General features: G+C 28.7%; 1 protein-coding gene across 1 annotated transcript; it reads left to right on the plus strand.

Moving 5' to 3' along the window:
* Positions 1-13,595: 13,595 nt before the first annotated feature.
* LOC107892308 (ferredoxin-thioredoxin reductase catalytic chain, chloroplastic) lies at positions 13,596-18,022 on the plus strand. The gene is made up of 6 exons (XM_016817345.2): positions 13,596-14,018; positions 14,305-14,417; positions 15,446-15,495; positions 15,620-15,691; positions 16,737-16,797; positions 17,698-18,022. The coding sequence occupies exons 1-6, from the start codon at positions 13,922-13,924 to the stop codon at positions 17,740-17,742; spliced, it is 438 nt and encodes a 145-aa protein (XP_016672834.2). The 5' UTR covers positions 13,596-13,921; the 3' UTR covers positions 17,743-18,022.
* The last annotated feature ends 863 nt before the right edge of the window (positions 18,023-18,885 follow it).

Raw genomic sequence — 18,885 nt, forward strand, 5'->3', positions numbered from 1 at the left:
CCAATTTTGATTTAATAAATTAAATCGTTAAGAGGTGACCCGATCACACCTCATAAAAATGATCGGTGGCGACTCCCGTTTTTCGTTTTCATTTTCAAAATAAAATTCGACTCCCTTTTTGTTTTAAAAAGTGGTTTCGACAAGATAAATATTTTAATAAGTTGAGATTTCTTATTTTTGGTTTTTCCACAAAAGGAAATTCTACTTTAGTGTTTAAAACTTGGTGGAAATACAATTATTGATTACTTTATAAGGTTTGAGTAAGTATATGAATTCCTAATATAACATCTTAGGTAATATCTTTTACCATTTTAAAAAACATGTTTGATATTTTATACTTTTGTTGGATATTTCTGCATTGGGACTTTCGTAAGTAATTTTTAGTTTTTTTAACATTTGCAGCTTTAAGAGATTCTGATGTTTTGTCATAATATTTTGTTGGAATTATCCCTTCTGTAATGCAATTTTAGTCTACTCCTGTATCAAAAAAGGCTACTGTTTCTAATTGAAATTCATTCTTTATGACAATATTTATTTTTATTAAATATCTTTGAATATATACTTCAGTTAGAATCATCATATATTCCTGTGTATTTTCTTCAGGTTTAGGTTCAGTTTCTGACAATCTTTTTTTCTGAGATTTCATGTTTTAAGGTCTGCATTTGTTTTCGCATTTCTTGTTGTTCCATTTTAAGCTGAGAAAATTCTAATTTAATTTGTTTTATTTCTAACTGTAATTCAGATTTTGCAATTTGTCTTGGTTTTATTTTTTCATATTTATTAAATATTATATCTTTATATTATACATTTGTGATTGACTAGAAATAATTTCTTTTTCTTTTTCTGGTTTATCTTTTAATGAGGATTTTAATTTCAAAAGGTATTCTCTTTTAAGTTCTGGGTCTTGAATTTTATTAATAACTTCAATCATAAATTCTTGGTCTTTGGTTAACATATTAACTGAGGGTTCATTTTCATCATTAGAAGATTGGGATGTTGTATGTAATTTGTCTATTTGTAATTCATCTGTTTCGGTAGATGCATTATTTTCAGAAGAAGTTGTTTCTAATAGAATCTAATTTAATTTTTGTTCTATTTCTTCATCTAGATTTAAATTATTGATTTTTCTTTTACTTTTACAATATTTTGGATATGTCCTGGTTTTCCACATGTATAACATTTTATTGTTTTATCAATTTCATTTTCTGTTTTTTTTTTTTGTTGTTTCTTTCCTTTTCTGTATTTTCTATATTTGAGTTTTTTTATAATATTCTGAAATATTCTTTTTCCTATTTTTGGTTTTACAGGGCAACATGTTTTTAAAGAAGAAGGTTCATTCCTAATGTCAAATTGATGGCAGAATGATCCTAATTCCTTTCTACATTGATATTTTTCTTTCTTAAGTTGTTTTTGTAATTTTAAATCTTTACAAATTTTTAATCATTCTTTTTGGGTGAAACTAATTAGTTCACCATATGTAAGCTTTTCATATGGAATAATACCTCTGTAATTTTCTCTTATTTGATTTCTAACTTTTTCTCCTAATAAAGTGGGAAGCCTTACTAGAAACTTTTCTCTCCAAAACGGTTGTTGGTTATCAGATCTTTGCATAACTCTAGTTATAAAGACATCTTTATACCATTTAAAATCGGTTAATTTTTTACATTTTAAATTTGATAATAATTCTGAATTTCTATCTTTAAGATGAGAAGGATCTCCTATAAAGTGTTTAGAGATTGAGAAAATTAAAGTTGTTACTGCATCTTGGATTTCTCTTCCTTATTCATTTAAAATAATTCTTCCTTGATCATCCTTTTTTATTACCTTTAAAATTTCTTCCTGTTGGGTTTTAGTGAGTGCATGATCCCACCATCCTTTTAATTGACCAATAAATCCAACAACTAAAAGATTAGCTATAGCATGATCACTGATTAATCCATTTTGGTTTTGGGTTTTATAAACATTTAAAACCATTATCATTTGTTGTAATAAACTAAGAATATTGTATTCAGACATTCTATCTATATTCCATTCATAAATTGCATTAGCATTGTATTTATTCTGGAAAACAGGTTTTTCTTCTATATTAAGATCAGGTGCAGTGTTTTTTGGATAATATAACATTTTTGGTTCTTTTCAAGCCATCTTGTTAATTTGTTGTTCATCTGACTAGTCAGAGTTAGATTGGAGGGATTGGTGTAATGTATTTACTGAATGTTGGGCTTGTATTGGGGTATCAGGTACAATTAATTCAGACTTGTAATTTTCCAAAGCATCAAGTCTATTTTGGATTTCTGTTAAGAAATCATTTTGGGATTTTCAGTAAGGTTTTGGAATCTCATAAGGTGTGAATATTGGTTCTTTAGAATTTTTTTCTATTATCTCTTTTACTGGTTCTTTTTTAATCGGTTGACTTTCCACCAAATTCTCAATAAAATCTAATTGTTTTCCTATTGTATGAAGACTGATATTTGTGTAGTTGTTTTGTTCTACTATCATTGTAATATCTTTTGATGAGATTTGTTCTCTTGCATCAGGAGCTTTCATTCTTAAAGGATTTTCTTTTATTCCAGTATTTTTGTGAAGATATTGAACCTCCATTAAAGGGGGATGTCGAGATTCAACTTCTCATTTATTAGTCTGTCATCTAGTATTATGTTTTATTGTATTAACAGATTTTGAATAATATTCTTCAAACCACTCAAAGAATTTTATACGGATTTTATGGCTATTCATAAATTCATAATATTCTTGAAGAATGCTTTCTTTTTTATCATTATAATTTTTAAAGTAATCTTCTCTTGTTTTGCTTATTTTTGTTGGAATAGAAGTGCTTTCTACACCATTCTTTGTTTATCTCAAAAGTTTTTTCTAAAACAAATATTTCTGAATTTTCTCATTATCTTGCATTATTAGTCATTGATGAATATATTGGTGACATATTAGGTGAATTTTAGGGACTTTCTTCCTGTCTGACATAGATAGGTTGAGCTATATTTGAGGATATCTATTCCTTGTTAATTGGTTCTAATTGTTGTTGGGATAGAAGAGACAGAGGCTCTAGCTATCCTAAAATCTACTATTTGTGTTTCTGAATTTGACTCTTCTTCTAAATTTAACCTCCTAAAAGTTGTGCTGGTACTTCCTATTTTGAAGGAATGTCTTTGAGGCATTCTTTTTGGCTTGTTGAATATTAATTCAACTGTGCCATCTTGGTGTTGAGAGATTTCACTTAGTGAAGTGTTTCTTATGGGAGTTGGTGCCACAGGGTCTGTAGCACCCTCCAAGTTTCCATTTATTAGGAAGGTTTATTTCATGCCATTGTATTATTCTTGGGATTGTGGTATGAGATCTTGAAGTATTTGTCCCTATTAAGAGGGTTTCTCCTTTTGGGCTTTGGAGTAAAGCCTTGGTATTAACTACAGAATATATAGCTTTGAAATGGAGTCTATAGACTAATGTTAATACTTCCGTACTAGGAATAGTTATGGGTATGTATTTGGAGGGTCAAAGATTATAAAATATTTTTGTCAGTCAAAAAAACCATAAATTTTGGATAACAATTAAAATGTATTAGGCCTGTACATAGGCTTGTTTCTATCGTTCCTAATAATGAGTAATTAAATTACTAGTATTTTATTAATTTAATATTAAGGTGATTATTTTGATGTTAAATTTAATTTAATATTTATCTTGTAGATAAATGTTCTATTATTTTAATAAGTTTTAATATTAAATATAATCATAGCTGAACTCTCTAAACTTGCTCTATATAAATAAAGCCTTGGGTTATTATTTTACACACACTTGAATTCAAGAGAAAGTTGTAGAGAGAAAATTCTCTGAAGAGATTATTTCAGAAAATCTCTAGAGATATTTTCCTAATTTGCAGCTTAACCCAAAAATTCAGAGAAATTACAAAATTACCCCATTGGTAATTTTTGTGAAAGATTTCCTGATTCAAAGCGAGCCTACACTTGACAGATGTGAGCTTGAGGATAATGAAGAATACTACTCAGTCGAAGTGCTAATCTTAGACGAATGAAAAAGGTACAAATTTGATTAAGTGTTTATTACTTTAGATATTACAACCAAAATCTTGTTTTGAAATTTTTTTAAAACTCTAGTTTTTTTCGCTGCGTTTTCCAGACCCGTTTTTTCCAACATATAGACATAATAAGTATAAATGAAACTAAATTATACTTCTAATGAATATTAGAGTCATAAAATAAATCAAACTTATCTTTGATATTGATGGATATCTATTTAATAATAAAATATTCATAATACTCCCCCCTGGATATCCATTGGTAGATAATGTGCCTCATTAAAACTTTATTAAGATGAAAATCCTGCGAGAAAACAATTCTTAGCAAAAAAAATAGTATACTTATCTATAATACGCATAACATGCTACCTCATTAAAAACCTTATTAGGAAAATCCAGTAGGACAAAACCTCAATTAAGGGAAAAAGAGTTCACGTATTTACTCCCCTCATGACAACATCATATAACATCTCATATTCTACATATTCCAATCTTGAATAGTAACTTTTCAAATGATCACTTGAACAAATTTGATAAATGTTTATATTATTATTCTTCTAAAAATCATGAGTGAGGATATGTTTTGGAGAAATATATTGTAATCTCTTCAAAAGTTTCAACAATAATCATAAAAAACTTTGATCATGAACCTTCTATACATGGCATGCTATATCATTTTATAATCTTCCTTTAGCTATTATTCACCGAGTTGAATTTACCACATATGCTCAAATCAATTTAATTTATATAAATATTTACTCTAATGTATTGAATAATTTCCCGAGAATTTCTATATGTTTCTAACATTTTAAATCCTTCAAGAATTTTAATATAAACTTTTTATATAGTGAATCATATAAAAATATATAACAACAATGATTAAACACATGTCAAATTTTTCGAAAATTGTCAGACTAATAATATATCTAAAGGTTAGCATCCACCACAACCACAAAAGAATATTATACCTTTCATAATCAATGTCAGGATTTAGCGAAAAAAAACTTTATATTTTTTATTTTGTTTTCACAAAACTACTCATTTGTACCCTACTTACTTTATATCTTTAAATGTACAGACTGCTGATCCAAAAACATCATGAATTTACTTATACTAGAATTACGTCTTTCCATTTTGGTCAAGCTTTTTCATGTCTATATTTCTCAATAAATTTATTAAACATCCTCATTTTCTATCATTATCTCAATAAATTTATGCAAATGATGCTATGCAATGCAAAAGTCATATACCCAACGTACCATCTTTTGGCTATTTGGTTATTTGAACACTGGCTTTTAATACATAAAGCTATATGATTCATGCACTCATAGTCAATCACTTACCCAGGATAGGGGTAAGTCACACTATGAATGTCATTCGTGAATTAATCCATAAACGAATCTAGGATTAATTCGGCTTGTGTCCTATTCGATATATTGTCAATCCAAATAATCACATCTATATCATTATCTTCTAAGAGTAATTCATTTCAATACTTAAGACAATATATCTCCATATTTGGACTTGATAGACTCTAAAATAATCTTTTAACTGATTTTCCCAATTTCAATTCATCAGACTACAAGCTTTCTTCTCACATTGTGATTCATCCACATAATACAACTTAAGGAGCTAATATTTGCTTACATTTTGTTTTGCGTGCAAAAATTGTTGAGAAAAAATACAAATAATATTAATGTGAATAATGAAATTTTATTTAATCTAATCTATTCAAAAAAATTATAATTACAAATGACAAGTAAACTACACTTAAAAGCACTACTAAATGTAACACTCCTAATGCCTCTCCGTCATCGGATTAGGGTCACAGGCATTATTAACACGTCATACAATTAATCAGTCATAATTACACATACATATATACTAGTCATTAACAATATAATATACAGGGGCATGTAATAAACAATCCAATCATATCATACTAGAATATTATACAATCGAATAATGATTCATGCTTTGCAATGCTAAATTTGATCTTCCATTGTCTACAATCTTATCATTATTTATACATTGCTAAACTTAGTCTTTCACTGTCTACACTCTTATCACTATTTATCCCTTCTTGAATGTCAAAATTTGAATACATACAAGAATATTCCAATTATTAGCATCAGAGTATTAGTCCATACTCCTACTATGATTATCTTTTTATTTTATCTTCGATAATGTTAGTAGAATGCACTTAATTTAGGTTTGCTAATCCACCCCAATTCAGAGTAAAACTTACTCTTACAACCCCTATTTCGAGTCTACGAGACCTTAGAAATAGTTTAAAAGCAAGCAAGACTAATTTGAAATGATTCTGGAAGTTTAGGAAATAATTACAAAAAAAAATTGATTTTAGAGGTCACACACCCGCGTGGCCAGGTTGTGTAACTCTCTGACTTGGATCAAATGCCCATGTGTGTTACCCGTGTGTGACACACGCTTATGTGTCCTGGCCGTGTGTCCCTAAAAGTACCTTAAAACTCAAGTTTACCACTTCCTATTTACTTGGACACTAAGCAACTCAATTACAAATCGATTACCTTACTCAAAACACGATTAAATATGCCCAAAATACACAAAATTCATCACCTAATATGCCTAACCAATGTACTCTTATTTGTACCACATTTTATATGTTCAAATACATCAACAACACATCAAACATTCAAGACTTTCATTCACATCACATTTACCATATTTGAACTAACTTTCATGTAACAGCCCGATTTTGACTCTAATCGAACAAAGTGGTTTTAGGACAACAAATCTGGGTCAGAAAAATATTTTAAAATTATTTTTAGTATTTGCAGTATGTGAATTGCAGTGTGTGAAAATTTCGTATGAAAATTTGATCGTTTGAGTGCTCAATTTGATAAAAAGGGCTTAATCGCGTAAAATGAAAACTTAGGGATTTAATTTAAAAGCATCTATTTGTTGATGTCTTTTTAATTAGGAGATTAAAAAGTGAAATTAAACCACTATATGGGTAGTGGATGGTTATGTACAAGACTAACCTTAATGTTTATATATATTATATTTAGTAAATAAGGTTAGTTAAGTAAATAGCTTAATATTAAATTCTATGTTAATTAAAATACATAAAATTAGGCTAGTTATCATCTTCTTCACCGAATTTAGAAAATAAAAACAAGGTTTGGAAGCTTGAAACATTCGGCCATTGTTGAGCTTAATTTAAAGTTAGTATTTGTTAGGTTTTTTTTATAATTTTTACATTTTTGAGATCGTTGCTTTGTGTACTACAAGACCCATGCTTTAATTTTTGAATTAGGTGTTGGTTTTGTGATATGCCTTTGATGAATGCTTGATCTTTGTAATAGTTGATGAGGAAATATGAAAGATATGTGAAAGATTAACATGTTTTGTCTTTGAATTTTTGGTGAAATTGAGTAATTAGGGATAAATTGTGAAATTAAATTTTTGAGGGACTAAAATGTGAAATAAATGAAATATGTGGACTTGTATGAGCACTAGGGATATTCTGCCCTTGTATAGTGTAGACAAATTTTGTGTATTTTGTGTTTTATTCAATAGGGACTAAATTGCAAAAAAGTGTAAATATTAGGGGCAAAATGGTATTTTCTTATTTATGTGTTTTTGGAATAAATTGAATGTGATAATATTTAAACTAGCTCATTTTGAATATATTTAGATCAAGAACCAAAGAAATCAGAGTTAGATCGGGGAAAAGCTAAAGTCGTCAAATAATCGTCTGGTTTCAATTTTTCACCGTCCGAGGTAATTCTATTAGCAATTTAATGTTATCAAATAAATAAATAAATATATATAAATTTAAATCTATTTTATAATTGATGAGCTATAATTAGAAGTATATAATTTGATTTTAGTGTATGTATGAATTTTATATATGCATATAAGATATTCGAATAGGTAAGTATTTAAAAGTATAAATCCTTGGATTTAATTAAAAGTGTGGATGTTATTATAATGTAAGAATATATATATGTGTGTAATTATATATAAAATTCTTGAACTTAATCGAAATATGAATGTTATACAAGTTCATAAAAGGTTCGAATACATTAAAGTATATACATGTAGGATTCTTGGTTTTCAATCAAGGGTATATATATATAATATAATTGTATATATTTGGATCGAATAAGCATTTATATACATGTATGATTTCTTATATGGAGTTTGAGTATGTAATTAGTTATATATATTAGATTCGAGTATTTATGAGAGTATAAGTATAAGTTCATGTTTGATTATAAGCATATAATTATATATGTCTATGATATATAATAGGTTCGCAAATATATATATAAATATACATGTGTAAATTCTTGTAATGAAATTAGGTATAAATTTATATATGTATATGTGAGAATCGAATGTGTATGGTTATACATGTATAAATTTTATATTGAACCAAAGGAATAATATTAGTAGCTTAAATTATTTTTGGTATTGAATTAAAGGAATGAATTTATTGCTTAGATTATAAGAATATGTTCAAATGTTAAATGTATATTATTTAAGTATATGATTAGTTAAATAGTATGATATTAATAGTGAAATCTAAAGTATAGAATTATATATATAAATGTGTTCGGTTGAATTATTGAATTAACAATTTGGATTTGGTGATTGAGCTTTATACATTCATGTGTTTCAAAGATATAAGTTATGAATTTTGAGCTAAATCTTTATGCATGGAATTTATATACATATATAGTTCAAATGTGAGTTATATGTATGTGAATTGAGTGCTCGGGCTCAGTGCCTAGAAGGCTTATCGTCAGTGAAATGTTTCAGACTTTATGTCTAGCAAGGTTGATGCTGATGAAATGTTTCTGACTTTACGTCTAGCAGGCTTGATGCTGATGAAATATCTCGGACTTTACGTCTAGCAGGATAATTACCGATGTACTGAATCAGGTTTTAAGCCTAGCAGGCTAAGTGCTGGTGAATCTGTTTAAATTATGTGAATGTTCAGATTTATGAGTTTGAAGAGGTTGTGCATAAATTCGACATAGGTGGTTGATAAATATATATATGCATCTGTTATGTGTAGTTGAAAAGTATATATATATGTGTGCATTTGGCATATGAAATTGATGGGTATCCTATGCACAATTGGGAATATATATATGTATAAACATTTGATTATAAGTAAATGTTGAATAAGAATGCATTCGGTTATGTGCATTAGATATGAGTTGGGTTAAAAGTTATGAATGATATACATATATATAAACGGATATGAAATGTGATTGGTATATTTTTATATGTTTGATTATATGTACATGATAAGTACATATATGCATTCGGCTATTATGTTTAAAGTATATATACATTCGATGCTAATACTTGTTAAGCATATATGTATATATGCATTCGGCTATTCATGTTTATAGTGTATATGCATTCGGTTTTAAGCGTGGATAATTATGTATGCATTTGACTATATGTAATTGTTAACATATATGGTATTTGCGAATTCATTAAGGGTATCAGGAAATTTATAATCATTTATATATTTTGTTATACTATAGACTTACTAAGCTATAAATCTTATTTTGTATGTTTATGTCTTTCTGTTTTATAGACTTAAAGATATTCAAGCTTCAAGCTCGGGGGTCGTCAGCAAGTTTGTCACTCTATCTACTGTCTTGGTATTAAAATGTTTAAATTTTAACTTATGGCATGTACAGGTTAGACAATGTTTTAAAAGTCATACTTTGATGTACTGAATATGTAATTAATAGCCATACAAAAATAGCTTATTTTTTTTATAATTTAGTTGGATTGTAATGTCTTGGTTTTGTTTTAAATGGTCAAAAAAGAAGCTTAAAATTTTGCATGTTCAATATTAGACCTAGCTTATTTTTTGTAACTGTTAAAATTTATTAAACTATACTGAATGTATGTTTTGAGTTGTGTTTGATTAGTAATGCCTCTTAACCCTAATTCGGCGACGAACATGGGTTAGGGGTGTTACATTTCAACTTTTAAAGTTACCAAATTTGAAGCTAATCACATACCAAGCATTATGCTAAACTATCAAACTTTAAACTATCCAATACCAACATATAAACTGGTTAACATATCAACATATTCTCAACCACAACTACATACATATTTAACGATCATTTCACTAGAAACCAAGATAACAACACCTTATAAACAATATCAACAAAAGACTCCCTAGGTACATGTCATTACAAAATAAGATATCACAACACTTGAGCTTGGGATTTGTGATTTGATGCTATGTCGACGATAAATCAAATAGAACCTAGCTTGCGCACGGAAAACAAAACCGCACACTGAGTAAAATTTAGTGGTATTTATATAATCCGAATATTATAAACTTGATATAAGTATTTAAAATGAAAAATGCAACAAGTAAGCTATATTCATGTGTTTCAATTCAATAGTATAATTCTTGCTCATTCCTTATTCACATCTACTAAGATTTCACATATTCAATCATATATATACATATCAATAACATTTCATATAATATTTAAATACATCAACTCATATAATGGCATGATTCATATCTTTGATCAATACTTGAATTCATTCAAGTTTCACATCTCAATTCATCATTTCATATTTCATTTCTCATTTCATAATCATTGCTCATTTTTTCCATTTCCACATTTTCTCATTTCATATTCATTTCTCATCTTTGTCATTTCAATATCGATCATATAAAATTATTATTTTACTTTCCCCTATTAACACAACTCTGACTTGAATGGATACACGGATCCAACCAACACACCAGTTTGGCACCCAGTGCCTCATTAGATAAATCTGAAATAATAACTGCGCCCAGCGTTATATAAATTGACACCCAGTGTCTCATTAGTTATACCGAAGCAAATTGGCACCCAGTGCCTCATCGACTCGAGGTCGAAGTAATCCCTGAACTCTTCGTATCCTATGACATGCCATCTATATTAGACTTAGCCCGATACAGTTAATAGGGATTCATTTCACTTTTCAAAACAACCAATGTCTCAATTTCATGAATATATATCCTTAGATATAAGCATATATTCAATTTGATAATAATCATATTTTTCTCAATACATATATATTCATAATAAATATATTTCATAATATACAAAATCAATCCATTTCATTTCAGTATGAATTTAATTCAATCCCAAAATACCAAAGTACTCACCTCAAATGCTTTCCATATGCAAACAATTATTTATGCAATAATCTACTATTTAATTCAGATTATAGAAATACAAACCGTGATTTTCGAGCTATTTCAAGTCGATTTTACCCTTCCCCTTTTTACTCAAGGATTCCGGTACGATGTTAGCGACAAAATAAAACAATTAAATCACATTAATATTACACATTTCAATTTCACATTAAATTTCAATTTTCACACTATTTTTTGCTTATTCTTCAATTTAGTCCCTAAACCGAGACTAATTTTAACATTCACAATTAACTTCATATTTTTATACTAATTTCACTTTGGACCACATTTAGCTTCCTCTTTTCCAAATTGACCCCATAACTTCAAATTTTTCACAATTTAGCCCTTATTGCTCAAAATGAATAATTTATTTCACAATTTAGTCCCTTTTCATTTCTAACTTAAAAATTTATCTATTTAATCCTTAATATTTAAACTATTCAACAATATCAGCATCTAAAATCTTGAACAATACTAAAAATTACAGCATGAGTCGAATAACCCTAAATACTGAAATTTTAAAAATATAAAATTACAAAAAAATAAAAATTAAATTAACTAACCAATTAAAATTTGAAAGTTTAGAACGCTTGGAGCGGCAGAACACTTTGTTCTTTCTTTATTTTCTTTACTTTAATTTGCATGCAATTGTTGCATCTTTCTTTCCACTTTCATCCTATTTCTTTATTATGTTTTCATTTTATTATCTTTATTATTATTATTAATGTTACTTTAATATATAAAACATATACACATGCAAATTCATCAAACCATAACTCGCCACCTCTCACTAATAAATAGCAAATTGCTACTTTAGTCTCTTCTATTTCTTTTAATTTAAAATTCAACTTTTAACTTTTACGCGATTTAGTCCCTATACCTTAAAAACTTCTAATTTCACGAAATTTACTAATCCAAAAATTAATCGGCTACTAAGTTAGCCTTGTAAATATTTAATAAAAATATTTACAAGTCTAATTTACAAAAATAGAATCCTGAAAATACACTTTCCGATACCCCTAACTATCGATTCGTTACACTAAATCTTAACCGTAAGGTTTTACTAGTAAACAATACTACATGGACAAATCGGAAAGCATATTTGATTGGCATATCATATTTTTATTATTAACAAAATGTGTGATCCCAATTATTAAAAAATCTTTTATTTAAAAACTATTTAAAATATTTTTAAAAATATTATCTTCATTTTATTTAAAAATATATTTAAATAAAACTCTTTAAAAATGTTTTAGAAATAAATATTTTTTAAGTCAAAATTAACTTAAAAATTTTTAAAGACTTAATAAATACATATTTTTCTAAAAATTGTGTAAAAGATAGTTGTAAAATTGTTTTAAAATATCAAAATTTCAATCGAAATTGTTAAAAATTAAAACTTAAAAAAACATATTTAATAGAATTTAAAAATAATTACAATAACATTAAAACTATTTAAAAGTATTGATAAATATTTTTAATAATAATAAAAAATGTTTCGATAATAATAAAATTATTAGTTTCAAATATTAATAATAAATAATTTTAATAAGTTTGTTAAATAATAAATCATCTATAAAAAGGATTTTAGAACATTCTTAAAAATCATTATTATTTTGTTATTAGATTAAAGCTATTATATATATTAAAAATTGAAATATTACTTTTAAAATTTTTAAAACTAATATTTATTTAAAGCTTTATTTTTGTTTAAAAATAATTAAAAAATTAAAAATAGAATATCAACCATATTAGAAATAAATATGAAATTAATTTTTAATTTAATAAATATGATGATAATTTTATGTAATATATATTTTTAAAAATACCATTAAAAAATTTTAAAAATAGAGTTAAATACACAAATATATATTTTTAATTTTTTTAATATTGTTGAAGAATTATTTTAATATCACATTTATTTTCTTTTAGTTTATTAAGGTATCTATTGGAGCAAGTCTAGTAAGTAATTCTCCACATTTGATTGACCCATTAACTGAGGAAATAGATATTGGCCACGAGTTTTAAAGCTGCACCATACTTAGGGCAATGGTTAAACCCTCGACTACTGGTTAAGGTAGAAGATACCATTGCTATTTCACTTAACTCCATAATTTTTTAAGGATCGAATCTCAACCATCGGTTAAGTTGCTCCTTATATTTTTTTAATGTATTATTTATAAATCTGTTAAATTTAAAACTTAACATAAATTGTTTAATATAATTTAATTTTTTTACATTAATGTACTTTAATTATTAAATGCAATAAATTTGTGCATTTTAAGAAAAAATAATATATATAATATTATTGAGAAAACAATGAGAAGAAAAAAAAACAGAGTTTAATGAAGATTTGATGATATCTAATAACTCGGGGGCCTATTTTGTCAGAAAAGGAAATTGAAAAACCAATGAATGAAATTCAGTGGTTAATGGCTGAGAAAGAAACTGATGAGTGGCTTATGTAATTTGTTGGTTAGATATTTTCACAAAAAAAGTGGTACAGAGATAGCCCTTCAAAAAATTTTAAAAACTCAAAATCCAATGCCATGATTCCATCAAATATCCAAAACTATAAAAGGTCACACTTCAAGAGAAAGTAGATTAAGCTTTAGTTTCTTTTTGCAGTTAATAAGCCAAGTAAAACAATGACTCTTCAAGCAAGTTTCTTTAACTTTGGAAGCATTTCTTCTCTTCCTTGCCCTCCCAGAACTTCCCGTCAACGCTTTGTAATCAGAGCTAAAGGTAATAACTTTGGTTGTTTTTCATTGAAACCCAAGTTTTGTATGGTCATTTTAACCTTCAATTTGATGGATTTGAGCTGCATTATCTTGGGGGTTTGAATGTTATGTGATTATGTACTTAAAATTTCTTCCGTTTTTGTTTTTTGCTTGAAGTCAATGAATTGGAGCTACTCTGTTTGTTATCTATTTGTTGAGATTCCTGGGGTTTCAATATCATGTGATTATGTGAATCAAAGTTCGTCTCTTTGTTGTTGACCTTTTTGGGGTTCTTTGGATTTTCATTTCAGTGGAACCATCAGAGAAATCTGTGGAAATAATGAGGAAATTCTCCGAACAATATGCACGTCGTTCAGGCACATATTTCTGTGTGGACAAGGGAGTGACTTCTGTTGTAATCAAGGTACTCTTTAGATTCAGTTTGCATCTTAGGTTCGAAAAATCTCCACATAGGAATCATTACCCAGTTTTGATCCCTCCCTAAGTGAGATATTCAAAGGGCTGAATTGCAGAGGACGCATCCATTAGCCTTTGTGTCATTATGGCAGCTCAAAAAGCTTCACATATTAGTCTTAGAGTTTGATTTTAAAGTGTTGTTAGTCAGTGAATGTGGTTCATAAGAAGCTACATGATAGTCTTTCGATTACAAGATCTTACTTTGAGATGAGAAGAAGAAGACTTTGAAGAGCTATACTTTAGGGTGTAATTAGATATACTATTTTCTAGTTTTATATCCGAGACTGTTTCAAGCAAAAACTTTAGTATTTCTGAGTTGGTGAACCTGTGTTGTAACTGGAAGGAATTGAGTTCTGCCCTTAAAGTTAAACTACTGAGGAAAATCTTTACATCGTTTCAGTTTCGATTGAGTTCTATCGGATAATTTAGAACTTCACATGTTTAAGAGATTTATGGCATCAATAAGCAATGACTTGCCAAGGTAATTAGAAAAATTTGAATCATTTAGTATTTTGTTCAACACTGTTCCAAACAAAATCATTAGTTATCCCAAACCTTTGTTGTAACTGGAAGGAATCCAGTGCTGCCTTTAAGCTAAACTAGTGAGGAAAGTCTTCTCTTTGATTCAATTTTGACCGAGTGCTTTTGGAGAATTTAGAGCGTCACATGTTTAGGAGTTGTTCTATTGGGGAAGTTGAATTCAACATTTTTCAGTGCTTTGTGTGCAAATGGTGGATGAAAGGACGACCAATTCATAAACAGCAGGATAGATTGAAGAATGATTATATGCTATATTCTACTATTCCAACCAATCTGTGCCTTAGGTTGGATCTTCTCGAGTGATGTATTTTTCTGAATGATGGATTTTCTCATGAAATCTAACTTGAAAGGTGTAAACATTGTTCTAGTTTTTATCTAGTCTGCTCATCTTTTCACTATATGATACACAAAAACTCATTTCGGATATTTGAACAGGGACTAGCTGAGCATAAAGATACGTTGGGCGCCCCACTTTGCCCTTGTAGGTAAAATGTCTATGACCTCTCAATATTGTTCAGAATTGTTAATCCTATTACACCTAAATATCTTCATGTTTATATCTGTATCAGATTTAATAACATTTAAGTGGTAAAACCCAATTTATTACAGGCATTATGATGACAAAGCTGCTGAGGCAGGGCAGGGATTCTGGAATTGTCCATGCGTTCCTATGAGAGAAAGGTAAATATATTGTCATAACATCTTTTAATGTATATTCCTCATGTAAAGTGGTCTTACTTCTAGAATCATATGGGAAGTCTGGAAGTAGATATATCATTTGATTCGTACTAGAAAGGCGTAGTTGATAACGGCCTTTATAACTGGGTGACTGAGCAGTGCTTCTGAACTGGAGCTCATTGCTTCTGAACTGGAGCTCATTGTCCCAGAGAACTAGAGCTATTTTGTGAAACTAAGAATGGAACTTTAGTGTCATGATTGAGATTGATTCCAAATCACTTTCTGCAGATAATCATAATATTGAAGGTATTAAGTGGGGGAAGGATTTCCATGATTCTTTAATGACTCAAAAATAATCCTACATCAGGCTATTACAGGGATCATGTTTTCAATTTTGAAGTAACAAGACGTGTACCAAATGAATAGTTGAAAAATAAACTTGGTGCAAAGTAAGGTGGATTTTGTGTTAAAGCTGGTATTATCCATGGAAGATGAGATTCCCTGTTGTGTCATCATTAATATTGTGGCCAAGGGCGTTAAGTATTTACTTTGGATTCGAGTTTTGACTCATGGAGTCGTTCTTTTGTTTCTTCCATTTTGAGTTGTACGATGAAAGATTCAAGCTATATTTCTCTTTTATCCAAGGGCAAACAGTCTTCTGAAACAAAAAATTGAAGAACTACTTCTGTGTGTTCTAAGTTTATACTCTTTCTGATAGCAAGGAAAGTTATTGTATAATTTGAAAGTTTACCTTTCATAATATCAACGATAACAGCCAAAGCATGTCCTTGTCTGAGGCTGTTGCCTTATGGAGCTATGTTTTTTCTGACTCTAGGTACATGCGTCTGGCACATTTTAAGACATGAATACAGGACATGACCCTTCAAGCACTCTCTAGAGACATAGATAAACATCTCAAAAGTCGAACATATGCATGTCAAAACACATATCCATATCCTACCGTATATAACTGCATGCTCTTATCACTTTGTATGTCAACTTCCATTAGTTTAATCTAAGTTATTCAATTTATACTACTATTTGGCAGGAAAGAATGTCACTGCATGCTCTTTCTCACTCCTGATAATGATTTTGCTGGCCAAGATCAGGTGCGTATTGGGTTTCCTAAATCATTTTTCTTCTGTCACATTTTTGGACATGAGTACAAGGATATAACCTTTCAAGAATTCTCCAATACATAGAAAACGGAAAAAGTTTGAACATAATGATATTGAATAACCCATACCCGACACTCGTACTTGATTGGTTAAACTATTGGGTGGCTACTTGTAGTATCGACTTCAGAGCAATTTAGTCCTTATACATTTAATTTTGAAGCAAACAGGTAAAACTGTAAATAGTGGTAAGGTTGAACCATAAAAAATGTTGATGTGTTATATAAGTAATGTGGAAAAAGAAAAGGTGAGCACTTTAGTCTTTGTCCTCTTTAAAAAAAATGGTGAATTTTGGAGGTTTTTTTTTTTTTTTTTTTCACATCACTTTAAAACACAAGAATTGTTTTTTGACATTCAAGGATATTGTTGTTTAAAATTTTATTTCTTCGCTTCAAAATTAAATGTAAATAGACTAAATAGCTCACTTTAATAGTAGAGTGATTAATTTGCCCTTCAAATTAGTACGGGGACCTGCAAAATGGTTTAACCCCACCAAGTCCAATAACATAGTTTCTTACTATTTCGAACAGAGCCTCGGCATAATTGGCAAATGCTGAGGGCCTAGGTCTTGAGTATCTAGGTTCTTGTCCCAACATATGGGTTTCCAAGCCTACTTTACCTAGGTTCTTGATCATTTCCGGTTGTGCATTGTGGTGGTTTGATTTTACTTTGTAGTTGCTTAGACATGTACATGTATTTGTACTTGGAAAAGTCTTTTATTTCGAACAGAAAAGGGTTTGTTACTATCTAGTATTTACTAGCATCACATAAATAGGAGATATTAATCTTACAATTACTGTTCTAACAACATCATATATATTCTTTGCTGTGCAGGCCATCACACTGGAAGAGATCAAGGAAACAACAGCGAACATGTAGTTCAAAACATTCAGAACTTGTATTTCCCAATCCCCAAAAAAATACCAAAAGAAAATTGTATTTGTATGTCAATAGGGTAATTTTTTTTTCTCTTTTTATACCTACCTTCACTCCTATATGATCTGGAATTACAGTGGTTAAACTATTTGTATGTATGTCTTTTACCCTCCTTTATGAACCCTTTTAGCAAACATGGTACTAATTGCTGCACTAATTTGTATTTGGCAATAAACTCGAGTTTATACATTTTGAATAATCAATTCAAACTAGTGAATGCTAATCGTTAATGTTATGATATTTGGTAGCAAAATAGTCTTCATCATAAGACTTCTTGGAGTCTTAATTACTCTTATAACTACTGAATAGTCAGTTTATATAGTTACCTTTAGGAGTGTAATTGAGTCGAGTCAAAGCAAAGCAAAATTTATAAGAAGCTCGAGCTTATACACAATTTGAAGCTCAGTTGAGTTTATTTATCTAGTAGTAAATGAGTTTTTTCAAACTCGATTATATGTATATATATATTCCAGATTGAATTTTAATTGAGATTTTTAATACTAATTAAAGAGTTGTATTAGACTTGCGAGCTATATGACCCAAGCATTGAAGAATTAGAATTTAATTGAGCATTAAGGCCAAGTTTAGGGATTTAATTGGATAAAGAAAAATTTTATGTAGTAGTTTGAACCTTGAAGCCAAGTTCATGTACTAGAATGTATATTTACCCTTTATTTAAGAAAATCTTATTTGTGTTTTGAATTGTAGCATAATTGGCAAGTTTTATGTTTTTGTGATAAAAAATGTTGCCTTTGTTGGGTACAAATCTTCTTTGCTTGTTAGTTGTGATCAAGCAACCTCATAAAATATTACATTAGTTACATCATATGAGTACTTTTTTTTATACAATTCCATGTTTGATGATATAAGAAGCCTAACGAAGGTGAATCAATGGCAATGAACTATGTGTTGAGCAACTTCTTTTGTGGATATAAATATGATAGAAACAGGATCTGGTTCCATGATTCAAACTAAAGCACAAGTAATTCTTTGGTCATTTGTTGTGTTGAAAATTGTTGTAAATCATTCTCGTCTTGAAGTTTTTTTTAAGTAAAAGGTATTATAGAAATTATTAAATAATGAGTT

Source organism: Gossypium hirsutum, chromosome D09 (assembly GCF_007990345.1).
Source record: "Gossypium hirsutum isolate 1008001.06 chromosome D09, Gossypium_hirsutum_v2.1, whole genome shotgun sequence".
NCBI classification, from domain to species: Eukaryota; Viridiplantae; Streptophyta; class Magnoliopsida; order Malvales; family Malvaceae; genus Gossypium; species Gossypium hirsutum.